At 41.2% G+C, this 12,924-nt stretch overlaps 1 protein-coding gene across 1 annotated transcript in view; it reads right to left on the reverse strand.

Moving 5' to 3' along the window:
* LOC144686432 (transformer-2 protein homolog beta-like) overlaps positions 1-12,924 on the reverse strand; it is a gene marked incomplete at its 5' end in the record, with an annotated part of 43,239 nt that overhangs the window by 12,518 nt on the left and 17,797 nt on the right. Inside the window, 4 exons of the mRNA XM_078551633.1 lie at positions 3,537-3,611; positions 5,020-5,135; positions 5,354-5,542; positions 10,266-10,431. Of these exons, the coding sequence (XP_078407759.1) occupies positions 3,537-3,611; positions 5,020-5,135; positions 5,354-5,542; positions 10,266-10,431 (546 nt within the window). The remainder of the gene's footprint in view (positions 1-3,536; positions 3,612-5,019; positions 5,136-5,353; positions 5,543-10,265; positions 10,432-12,924) is intronic.

Below are 12,924 nucleotides of genomic sequence, written 5' to 3' on the forward strand. Positions count from 1 at the left end.
GGATAAGGTGGTTAAGAGAGCATATGGAATACTTTCCTTTATTGGAGGTATTGAATACAAAAGCAGAGATGTAACGATGGATCTGTATAAAACACTGGTTAGACCACAGCTGGAATTGTGTACACAGTTCTGGTCACCACATTACAGGAAGGACATAATTCCTCTGCAGAGTACAGAGGAGATTTACAAGAACATTACCAGGGTTCGAAGCAGCTTTAAAGAAAGATTGGATAGGCCATGGTTGTTTTCCTTAGAACAGAGGCAGCTGAGAGATGACCTAATTGAGGTATACAAAATTATGAGGGGCCTAGATAGGTCTTTCCTGCCTAACCTGTTTCCCCTAGCTGAGGGGTCAATCACCAGGGGGCATAGATTTAAGGTGATTGGTAGAAGGGTTAAAGGGGACATGAGGGAGAACTTTTTCACCCAGAGGGCGGTAGGCACCTGGAATTCACTGCCCGAAAAAAGGTTAACTCATTTAAAAGGTAATTGGATCTGCAACTGAAGTGCTGTAAGCCTGCAAGATTACAGGCCAGGTGCTGAAGAGAGATTAAAAATGAGCGGCTAATTCCTTTTCTTCAGCTGGTGCAGACAGGCTGAATGGCCCCCATCTGCACCACAACTTTTCTATGGTTCTATGATTTTTATATGCAATGCAAATGTCTGGTAGTGTTGCAAGGCCTCGAGGGCAACCCTGGCATACATACATATATACACACAAAAAATAAATATATTATATATATCTCAACAGAATGCATACCATTCTTAACGATGGGTCCAAATTCATATCCACTGGACCAGCTGCTCAGCATGAGCGGACAGCCTTGCTCGAGAGCAAGCTAAAAACCCACTTATTGGGTTCTTTTCAATTATACTTTTTTCAATGAGTTGCCGGGTGATATATATGATAGAATTCGTCCTCACTGCTTACTGCATCCGTGTACGTATGGGTTGTCCAAGACACACAAAAGCAATGTCCCTTTATTACCACCCACCCCCCCATCTCATCTATGACTGATTCTGCACAACATGAATTGGCGAAATGGTTGGGCGAGTTTCTGCAAACAGTTTTGAGCAAGTTTTCCACAGGCACAGTGAAGGATTGCTTCACACTTACAAAGACCATACAGGACTTGCGTATCAATAGCATTGCCAGCCTATTCAAGGAAGCCACAGACATTTGTACTGCAGCACTATATTACGGCAATCTAGACCCACCATCATTGTGTGAATTCAATGAACTTATGAACTCAGCAACTTGTGCGGTTGAGTTCAGTTTCAACAACACCATGTATGCCCAAATAGATGGTGTTGCCATGGGATCCCCTCCAGCTCCCTCAAACATCTTCGCTGGGTTCCACGAGAAAAGCGTCTTCCGTGGAATGACACCTAACCTCCCACCCCTTGCATATTTCCGATATGTAGATGATACACTTGCAGCTGCTGGTTGAAATATAGCAAGTAAGAATTTCCTTACACACCTTAATGGGCTCCATTCTATGCTCAAACTCACCTTTAAAATGAAGCAGTCAAATGAGCTCCCTTTCCTTGATGTGCTAGTTGATAAATCTGCCAGGTTGTTCTCCAGTATCGTCTACCGCAAACCTACCTTCACTGGTCAATATACATGTTGGAATTCCTACAGTTCCACACGCTATATGATTAGTCTTACTGGCAACCTCGTAAATAGGGTTCAAGCTTTTTGCTCATCGTGCCTGATGCTGAAATAGGGCGCATCAAAGCCACCCTCTGAGATAATGGCTACCCTGATCAGATCATTGATATCAAGTCTGAGCTATCAAAGACCATACTCAGATCAAGGCCCACAACAGTCTGCAATTAACTATGATGTTGGTCTACTGCTGTTGCATGAACCTCAACAAGAAGCCTTACTGAACCAAGTTGGTGAGACTTGCAGGAGTGTAGCAATCATTCAAATTCTGCATCTTTGAAGCCAATGGAAAAAGTTGCTTTGGCAATAACCTTTAATACAACTTTTTGTGGAATTGCAATATCTCAGGCATCAATTTTATCAAATTTCATATGCTATGATTAGCATAGCAAAGACCCAAATGTATCTCAGGATCCAATGCACACTTGATGCTTGTTGCCAAGACTGAAACTGAGAATGGAAGAAACTGCTCAAAATTTGCTTACACAATATTAGTTACCTTTCTTACTCAACATTGTCAATTTGGGTTTCTAAATTTCCCTCAAAAAGCCACCAGGAGCATTTCAACTTGCAGTCCTTATTACAGATCTCAATGATTTTAAACACCTGTTTTTTTGTTGTAGTGTTTTTGTTTTGTACTAAGCAGCTTAAGAACTTAAAAAACACAAGAACATCAGAAACTGAAGTAGACAAGCCTGCTCCACTAGTCAATACCATTATTGCTAATCCTCTGCCTTAACTCCACTCATGCCTGCTCCCCATATCTCAATTCCCTGAGAGATTAAAAATCTGTCTATCTCAGCCTTAAATATACTCAACAATAAAGTATCCACAACACTTAGGGGTATTCTAAAGATTCGCAACCCTCAGCAAAGAAATGTCTCCACATCTTAGAACTAAATAATTGGCCTCTAATCCTGAGGCTATGCCTCCATGTTCTGGATTCCCCAACCAGGGGAATCAAACTCTGCCTACCCTCTCAAGCCTCTTCAGAATCTTGTATATTTCATGTGATTACGTCTCATTCTTCTAAGCACCAGTAAGGCCCAACATGTTCAAACTTTCCTCATAAGGCATCCCAGGGACCAATCTTTGCAGTATCATTCCCAATGCAAGTATGCCTTTCCTTAGATACAGAGATCAAGACTGCATGCAGTACTTCAGGTATGGTCTCACCAAAGCCCTATACAATTGTAGCAAGGCTTCTTTATTCTGGATATTCAGAGCCATTCATCTCAAACTGCACAGAAAAAATATTTAAAAGCATGACAGCTTCAAGTTCACTACTTAAGACCATTCCAGTTATAACTCTCACTCCTGAAATAAACTGATTTTAGCTTGAAGTAAATGAGGGCTCATTCAAATCTGAACTTTAGAACAAGCCAGTAAGAACATGTTCCAGTAACAAAGCTGGAAATAAAATTGTAAATAAATGCTTGATTGTGACCAAGTCCGCTAAAGTCATGGGTCTACAATAGCAAGTGTAACGGCCACCCAAAGATGAGGTATCAACTTATTAGCTGAGTTGATGGCCAGCAGATAATAAACATCTTGCCTTGGAAAGAAACTCAATTACTTAGTATACCCAATTGGGGTTCTTCAATTCCAAAACTTTTCTGCGAGAAAACAGTTCAAACTGGCAACTTTTAGTCTGGGTTATCTGTTCAGTACCTCACAAGAAAAAAAAATTAACATTGTAGAATACAATTAGTACATTGAAATAGATTTCCAAGTCTTGCAAATACTGGTTTCTAAAAACTAAACACTGAACAAAATGAGGTGTAATTGAATTAGGCAACATTTGAATTGCACCACTTGAAGTTTCATCCCCCAAATATAAGTTTATTCATTCCTTCCTGCATACCTGTAGGACCTGCTGTAATACTCTCGGTCATCATATCTGTCATATCGGTCATAACTGTCTCTGCGGCGTGAACTACTGCAATGTGAAGTAAAAACAGCAACGGTTAAACAGATTCCTCTTTCACTCACTTTTTAAACCAAAGGAACTACAGTAATTCCTCACAATGTTATAGACACGCTCTTGAAAAGTGCAACTAGGTAAAACAACAATAAGCAAATCAGATTTTTTCATGCAAACTAATGTATAAACTGGAGTTCGGTTCTTTTGGGCATGTCTTGTCAGGAAAAAAACAAAGTTGAAATGCTATGCATGTACAGGACATTCCTAACTGAAATAACTTTTGAAGTAAAATAAGTTTCTAAACATAACAAATTTACACTATTCAGAGGGGTTTCACCATTGAACAAACAGACAATGAAAGTAGAACCATTAAACAGGTGGCTATTGAACAGTATTCAGGCACAGGATGTTAGGATAAAATCAGATGGAAAAGGATCACTGAGAAAGAGATTGCAGAGAGCAATACTGCAGACAGAGAGTTGGTGAGTGAGGGTTGGAAGGGGCAGGTGGGCAAGTGAGGGGGCAGGCAATGGTATCATTCATGAGGATAAAACTGCTGACATGCCCAAAACGGACACTGTGTTGAAATTATTTGGTTCTCGTCAGTTTGGGTGAGTTTTACTCTTGGACTCACTGCCTATGTTTTTCCCCATCAGGTCCTCAGTCTGTTTTGGAGAAAGTTCCTTTTTCTTACTTACAGATTGAATAAATAAAAATAAAATCAGTTATTCACTGATGACAATTATTTAAATGCTATGCTTTAAAATCTGTTACCTCTGAATTCAATAAAGAGCAAGGCTGATATTATTAGATTCAAATTCTGGCCTGCTGGCAAACATAGTTGCAAATGTCACACCCCTAAAAGGGATATATATTACCCTACTGTATCAGCAACGTTATAATGGAACAATGTTGTTCGAACCAAGGCTAAGTGAGGAATCCCTATACAACATGAAGAATACTGCAGGGTGGTAGGACACAGGTTTGTACCGTGAGCTGAGGCATAAACTCTCAGCCTTGGTCATGCCACTGGAGACATGCCATAACTCGAAAGAGGCAGACACTCAAGAGTTAACTCACGATACTTGTGCACTGTGCAGTTGAAAATAGTAGCAAGATGGGTTCTCAATTGTAAAGAGGGAGACTAAAACCACATTCCCACGTATAACCAACTTCAATTACCACACCTCTCTACATACACAATCTTCACAAAACGTCAACAATTTTCTTCATGTACATATTTATAACAAGCCATTTATCTGAAGAATACATACAGAAATGGCCAATATTCATTTTCATTAATATAATTGCTTTCTGATCATAAATTGCTTTCTGATCATAACCAAAATTATAATGGAGCAACAGCCACACTGATTTCTGATACTGTCTCCTCTGGCAAGAGTGTCAAATCAAATAAACTTACTAGGTTGGTCTTCCCATGTAGATTCCAGGGGTAGGTGTGTGGGCTCTTTTAGTAATAGAGAAATCAACACGAATCCTACGCCCGTCCAATTCCATTCCATTGGCACGTTCTTTAGCCTGCCAAAAGGGATTTTAAAAGCAGTTACATTGAACTCCAATAAAACCAAACCTATGTTAAATTAATTGAAAATCAAAGCTTTTGCGTTGGGTATGCGAAAGAACAGAAATTTAATTATACTCAAAAAGTTACAGCCCCACATACAGGTTTTAGGTTTAACCCAATAAACCAATGGTGCTACTGAAAATTTTAAATTAGCAATCCTTTACATTCTTACCTCTTTAGCATCGTCGACATTCTCGAAGTAGACAAAAGAAAAGCCTCTGGAGCGATTTGACTGTTGATCATACACGACATTAACCCCTGCAAGTGGGCCATACCTCGAAAAGACCTCTCGCAGGTCTCGCTCAGTGGTATACAGACTTAGTCCAAAAACTCCCAGACAAGTGTTGGGGTCAGGGTTAGCCTGCACAAAGAATGCACACAATGAATTAGTAAAGCAAAGCTCTTCCAAGAGACAAATTTGCATATTTTTCAGGACTCATTCTGTTGAAATTTTGGATCTAATGGTGCCTGCATACGGCTATTTTTATCAAGAGTCAAAATTAACTGCTTCGCACCAGCATTAAATCTAGAGCTAGTACCTTAGCTGAGTCCAGAGTGAAATGCCCTAAAGGAGTGCGGCCATATGGAGCGTGAATCCTAACCAGCATCCAATCTGTACACGCAACAGGTTAGCCATTTGCGTAAAGGGAAACAGCTACGGTTACAGGTCCATGATCTTTCATCAGCGCTCTTCTGATGAAAGGTCATCAGCCCAAAATGTTGATTATTTCTCTCTCCAGATGCTGCCAGACCCGAGTACTTCCACCATTTCTTGTTTTTAACTCCAGATTGCAGCATTCACAATATTATGTTTTTGTATCAAACCTGGATATTTTGGACTCCATGGGCACCTTTCAAACTCACTCTAGCCAAATAAATGTTTTCAGCACAGGGATTTCAACTCCTCACCACCCACCCATATGCCCACCTCCACCTGCAGTGCTTCCATTAAGTTTCCTGCAGGTATGGCTGTACAGCAACCTGGCAGGTACCGTGCAGGCCACTCAGAAGTTATTTCTCCGCAAAACACCATGTGAGCACAACCACTCAAAACATTTAATAGTACTGCATACTGAAATAAACAGGCCAAATCAAAAGAAAATTGAGGGAATGTTGCCCACTTGATTTCTGGACGTTTCCTGTTGGAACAGTCTTGTATATTTAGGAGAAGAGGAAGATTCACATTTATATAGCGCTTTTCACAACAACTGGATGTCCCAAAGCATGTTGCAGCCAATGAAACACTTTTTGAAGTTTGGTCACAGTTATTGTAAAATAGAAAACATGGCAGCCAATTTGTACATTGCAAGCTCCCACAAATATCATGACCAGATAATTCGTGATTGTATTGCTGATTAAAGGATAAATCGTGGCCAGGACACCAGGAATAACTCTCCTGTTCTTCTTCGAAATACTGCCACGGGATCTTTTAGGTTCACCAAAGTTTAACGTCTCATCTGAAAGATGGTTTCTTCAATAGTGCGGCACTGCAGTGTCAGTCTAGACTGTTGCGTTCCAAGTTCTGGAGCAGGACCTGAACCCACAACCTTCTAGCTTAAGAGGCAAAAGTACGACTGACCAACCCACAGTTGACACATGAGGCATGGGCACAGTTCTTTGCGACCAAACTATTAAATGTTTCATCCCAGGCAAACTTTAAGTGAAGAGAGGTTGGATAGACTTGGGTTGTTTTCATTGGAACAGAGAAGACTGAGGGGCGACCTGACTGAGATGTACAAGATTATGAGGGGCATGGACAGGGTGAATAGGGAGCAGCTGTTCTCCTTAGTTGAAGGGTCAGTCACAAGGGGACACAAGTTCAAGATGAGGGGCAGGAGGCTTAGGGGGGATGTGAGGAAAAACTTTTTTACCCAGAGGGTGGTGACGGTCTGGAATGCACTGACTGGGAGGGTGGTGGAGGCGGGTTGCCTCACATCCTTTAAAAAGTACCTGGATGAGCACTTGGTACGTCATAACATTCAAGGCTATGGGCCAAGTGCTGGTAAATGGGATTAGGTGGGTAGGTCAGGTATTTCTCACGTGTCAGTGCAGACTTGATGGGCCGAAGGGCCTCTTCTGCACTGAGAGATTCTGTAAAGCAACAGAAACTGGTTGAAAGCTGAACTTGCAGGGACCAGTAGATACAGTGCAAAAATACCTCAATGGGTTTATCTGAAATTTAACAAATTCTCTCAAAGAACTGGGCTGAAGTTCTTTTAAAGTAGCTAATCATTTGGACCATAAACCTTTAAATTCTACTTTATCGGTCCATGGGAATTCAATTCAGAGTCAGTCCTCATCGTAAGTAAATTTTAAAAGCAGATAAAAAACTGTGAGTGGGATGTTTTTGGGTAGCATAAACGAAAGAATTAAAGACGTGCATTTGTTCAAAGCCTTTCACAACCGCAAGATATTCAAAAGTAATTTACAACTAATTCGGTACTTTTGAACTGTAATAGCTGAATGTTATTTGGATGCTTACATCAAGTTACAGCAATGAAGGAACAATGACGCTAACACCAACGCCATCACCAGCTTCAGGGATTTTGCTCTCCAAATAAAAGCTAAAAACAGATACAAAACACTTCCCAGCCACCCACAAAACATCCCTACAATACATCTGTTCCAGCCAATTTGCAGCTGCAGCTCTTTCCTATCAATTAAGATGAATTGAAAAATTGAGAGCTAGTTCAGGATTTAATGATCTATATATAATAAATTCCTGTTCACCTGGAGATAGACTATGACTTGTAATTTTATTTGAAACAAAAAGTTTGGTCTAAGTGTGCAGAATGAGCAACAATAAAGTAATGGCATTTTTACATAAAATATTACAAGTAGACCCAAGATTTACAACCAGATCAAAAAGCAAATTAACAGTTACATCAGTATGCATTCCGAGCCTTATGAAAACAATCTGCATCTATATAGTATTCCCATGACATCCCAAAGAGCTCCTCATTTACATCTACCTTTGAACTGCAATATCTGTTATGTCGGCACTTTTCTCATATCCTCAAACTTGCCTTTAACCTTCCAAACTATCGCCCCATCTGAAAACTCCCTTTCTTCTCCCAAATCTGTGCCCATCCTTCTTGCAACACATTTTCAATCTCTCCAATCAGGTTTCTGCCCCCCACAGTTCTGATCAAAGTCACAAATGATATCCTCTAACTATAACATAGACAAACTACCCATCTCAACCTGTCAGCGCACGATTGACCACACCATCCTCCTCCAAAGCCTCCTCACCGCCGTTCAGCTGGGTGGAACTGTTCTCAGCTGGTTTCATTCTTATTTACCTAACAGCCGCCAGAGTATCAGTTGCAATGGGTTCTCTTACCCCTCCTGCACCATTACTTCTGGTGCCCCCCAAGGATTTATCCTGCCCCTATTTTTCATGCTGCCCCTCGGTGGCATCATTCAAAAAAGTGTTAGTTTCCACAGGTACGGTGTCAACACCTCTATCTCACCATCACCTCTCTCTTGACTTCTCCAATGTTGCTAATTATCTGGCTGCTTATCCAGTATCCATAACTGGATGAGGAGAAATTTCCTCTAATTAAATATTGGGAAGACTGAACCATCATCTTGAATCCCTGCTCCAAACTCCCATTCTTTAGCTACTAACTTCATCACTCTCCTTGCCAACAGCATAAAACTAAACCAGACTGTTTATAACAATGATGTCATATTTGACTCCAAGAGAGGCTTTTGACCAGCTGTGTCATCACTAAAACCGTTTGTTTCCCACCACTATTAGATCGCTCGACTTTGCTCTTGCCTCAGCTCATCTGAAGCTGAAACCCTCATTCAGCCTTTTGTCACCTCAAGACATGACTATTTGTTTGCATCCATGCACATCAAAAGGAAGGAGATAGTGGAGGCACTATGCCATATATGGAAAAAATGCATTAGAAAAGGGAATAATGCCAGAGGACCAAAGAGCTGTTAATGTGACTCCCAAATTTATAAACAGGAGATTAAACAAATACAGGGAACTACAGGCTAATTAACTCTTAGGACCTTTAGAACCCTTACTCTTAGGAATCAGAAGTATAATTTCAAAATTTGCAATTGACACCAAATTGCAGGGGCGTGGTCCAAACAGAACAGCAACAAAATACTGGAAGGCATCAAAAAACTTGCAGAATGTGTATGCAATTATCAAACAAATTTCAATACGAGGTGATACATTTTGGTATAGGCCACATTCTCCTAGAAAACCAAGTACCCAAATGGCACCTCTCGAGGCATGGACTGCAACAATTCAAAGTAGCAGCTCACCACCACCTTCTCAAGGGCAATTAGGGATGGCCAACAAATGCTGGCCTAGCCAGTGATGACCACATTCTGTGAAAGAATAAAACAAAAGCTGAGTTTGAATACACATTAAAAGTAGCAATGCGGGTTAATATGGCCATAAAATAGCAAACCAAGCTCTGGGGTTCAATTCAAGAGGGATGGAATTGAAAATCAGAGTTGTGTTAAATTTGTGTAGAACTTGGGAGTCCGGCCTGGACACAGAGGCACTGGCGAAGGTGCAATAAAGATTTATTAGAATGATTCCAGAACTGACAAGTTTTAACTATTAGGAAAGATTAAATAACCTACCTTATCTAGAAAAAGAGACAACTGAGAGGTGACCTGATGGAAGTTCTTATTCCTAAAGGGTTTGATAGGTTAAATTGTTTTCAATTGTAGACAATAAGGTGGGATTAAAATGGTCAAATTGGTTTTTTTTTAATTTTTTCTTTTTCGGCCGGCACAATGGGCTGAATGGCCTCTGTACTGTAGCTTTTCAAATAAGAGACAGTCACCAACAAATCCAACAGGGGAACTCAGGAGAAACCTCTTTATTCAGTGTTTGGAATGTGGAACTTGCTATCACACAGTAATTGAGGCAAATAGTGTGGATGCAGTTAAGAGGGTCCTAGATAAGTATATTAACGAGAAGGGAATAGAAGGATATCTAATGAGGTTAGATGGAGACGGGTGGGAGGAAGCTCACATGGAGCATAATGGCACTAATTAATATGAAGGGAACATAGGACTCTGGAAAAAAATGTAGACGTGGCTCATACCCGATTGCCAATATGACGCCTCCGATTTGACATAGGAGATCGACTATGGCTGCGACGGCGCCTATAATCAGGGCTATAGGATCTGCTCCTGGATCTCCTACGGCGAGAACGAGAACGGGATCGAGACCTTGAGTAACGCCTGCGAGAACTCCTCCGGGATACAGACCTGCAGAATCAGTACATTGTTAGTTCTAGATACAAATAGCAATTATTCTGGAGGAGAGAAAGAAAGTTGAGGGGGCATGACTACATTCTTTCCTTCAATGTTTATGAAGAAAAAAAACATTCAAATATGTTTGCTTTTTTTGCAGTCTTCAAATGTGCCTTTTCAGGTTTATTTTCCAAAGTCAGCTTGAGATATTAATGATGGTGTGTACATCAGATTAACTCCATTGAATTCAGCAGGGATCATAACTTCAAGGTTGTAGCATGCTTTCCTGGAATCAGGCAGTTCCAGGTTGGCCTTCAATCCAATCCAGTCCAATTACAAAATGAGAAATGTCATACAAAATCTCCACTCTCAGACAAAAGACCGTGTAAGTAGAGGCCAATTTAACTTCTTAAAAACTCATATCTATTTTTTGGACATATACTTCGAAAAGTCAGCATTCCCCTGAAATGGGATCTAAATACCGGATATACTTTGACTTAAAGGACAGTCATCTTTAATTTCCCCAAGCTGTGCTGGCAGATAATGTGCGACTTAAATTATGATCACCTCTTCAGTTTAAAACAGTGAAAGGAGAGCCAGGAGCACATGGAGAGCGGACCTGTGCGAGAAGGGTAGCGGCAGATGAAAACCGGGGACAGAGAGCTCTTTCAACCTGTTTCTATCTGTAAGGGCCGAATTGTGACGTCACAGGAAAACAGGTAGGTGATTGATGGGTATCTCTTCCCTATCTCTTTTGATTGGCCAAGTGGTTTAATCAGGAGACATTATTACAGCTGAAGAGTACAGTTAAGAAATTCACTTCTAAAATATTTAACATCCAAATTAATTAAATAAACGGAATAGAGATGGCTGGGCAGGCGACATATTGCAGCTGTAGTGATGTAGTGTAGCTGATGCGTTGACGCTGGTGTGATCCATGGTGACCACATCTGCAGCAAGTGTTGGCTGCTCGAGGAATTTCGGCTCAGAGTTGATGAGCTGGAGTCTTAGCTGCGGACACTGCAACACATCAGGATGGGGGAAGAGTTACCTGGGCACTGTTTCAGGAAGCAGTCACACCCCTTAGATTAATTACATCAAATTTGGTCCTTGGTCAGGGACAGGAGGGTGTGATAGAGAGTGAGGCAGGTATGGGGATCCAGAATTTGGCTTTGGGGGAGCCTCAGCCAGTGCCTTGTCCAATAGGTCCAAGGTTCTTGCTCCTGGTGTGGACGAAGGCACAGACTGCAGGGAGGATGAGCGAACTGACCAGAGTACTGTGGTACAGATTCAAGTGGGGTAGAAAAAAATAGTCGTAATAGGGGAGAGCATAGTTAGAGGAATAGATACTGTTCTCTGCAGCAAAGCCAAAGGGTCCCGAAGGTTGTGTTGACTACCTGGTGCCAATGTCAAGGACATGTCTTCTGGGCTGGAGAGGAACTTGGAGTGGGCAGGGAAGGATCCAGCTGTTGTGGTCCATGTAGGTACCAACGACATAGGTAAGACTAAGAAAGAGGTTCTGCTGAGGGACTATGAGCAGCTCAGGGATAAATTAAAAAGCAGAACCACAAAGGTAATAATCTCAGGATTACTACCGGAGCCAGGTGCAAATTGGCATAAAATAAATAAGATTAGGGAGGTAAATGTGCGACTCAAAGATTGGTGTGGGAGAAATGGGTTCTGATTCTTGAGGCACTGGCACCAGTACTGGGGAAGGAGAGAGCTGTTCCGTTGGGACGGGCTTCATTTAAACCATGCTGAGGCCAGTGTCCTGGCAAATCGTATAACTAAAGCTGTAATTAGGGCTCTAAACTAATTAATGGGGCAGAAAATATAAGCAGAAGAGTGCAGCAGAAATTAGAGCCAGAATGAGTAATAATGGTAAAAAGTCAAAGCTCAAGGCTCTTTATCTGAATGCACGCAGCATTTGTAACAAGATAGATGAGTTGACGACACAAACAGAAATAAATGGATATGACTTGATAGCTATTACAGAGACGTGGTTGCAGGGTGACCAAGACTAGAAACTCAATATTCAAAGGTATTTGACGTTCCAGAAAAATAAGCAAAAAGATGGGACAGTTTTACGAAAAAAGGAAGGTATCAGTGTGGTGATGAGTAGTGATGTAGGTGCAACAGATCGTGATGTGGAATCACTTTGGGCAAAAATAAGGTATAGCAAGAGGAAGAAGTCATGGTTGGGAGTCGTCCATAGGCCCCCAAAGATTTGCCTCACTAGGACAAAGTATAAAGCAGGAAATAATGGAGGCGTGCAAGAAGGGAGCTACAATTGTTGTGGGTGATTTTAATCTGCATATTGACTGGACAAATCAGATTGCCAGGGGTAACATGGAAGACGAATTTGTAGAGTGCATCAAGAGATTGTTTCTTAGAGCAATACATTGCAGAACCTACCCAGGACTAGGCTAATTTAGATCTAGTAATGTGTAATGAGGTAAGAACTAATTAATAAGAGATCTCGCAGTTAAGGATCCCCTAACGGGTAGC

The sequence above is a fragment of the Cetorhinus maximus genome, chromosome 11 (genome assembly GCF_964194155.1).
Source record: "Cetorhinus maximus chromosome 11, sCetMax3.hap1.1, whole genome shotgun sequence".
NCBI lineage: Eukaryota > Metazoa > Chordata > Chondrichthyes > Lamniformes > Cetorhinidae > Cetorhinus > Cetorhinus maximus.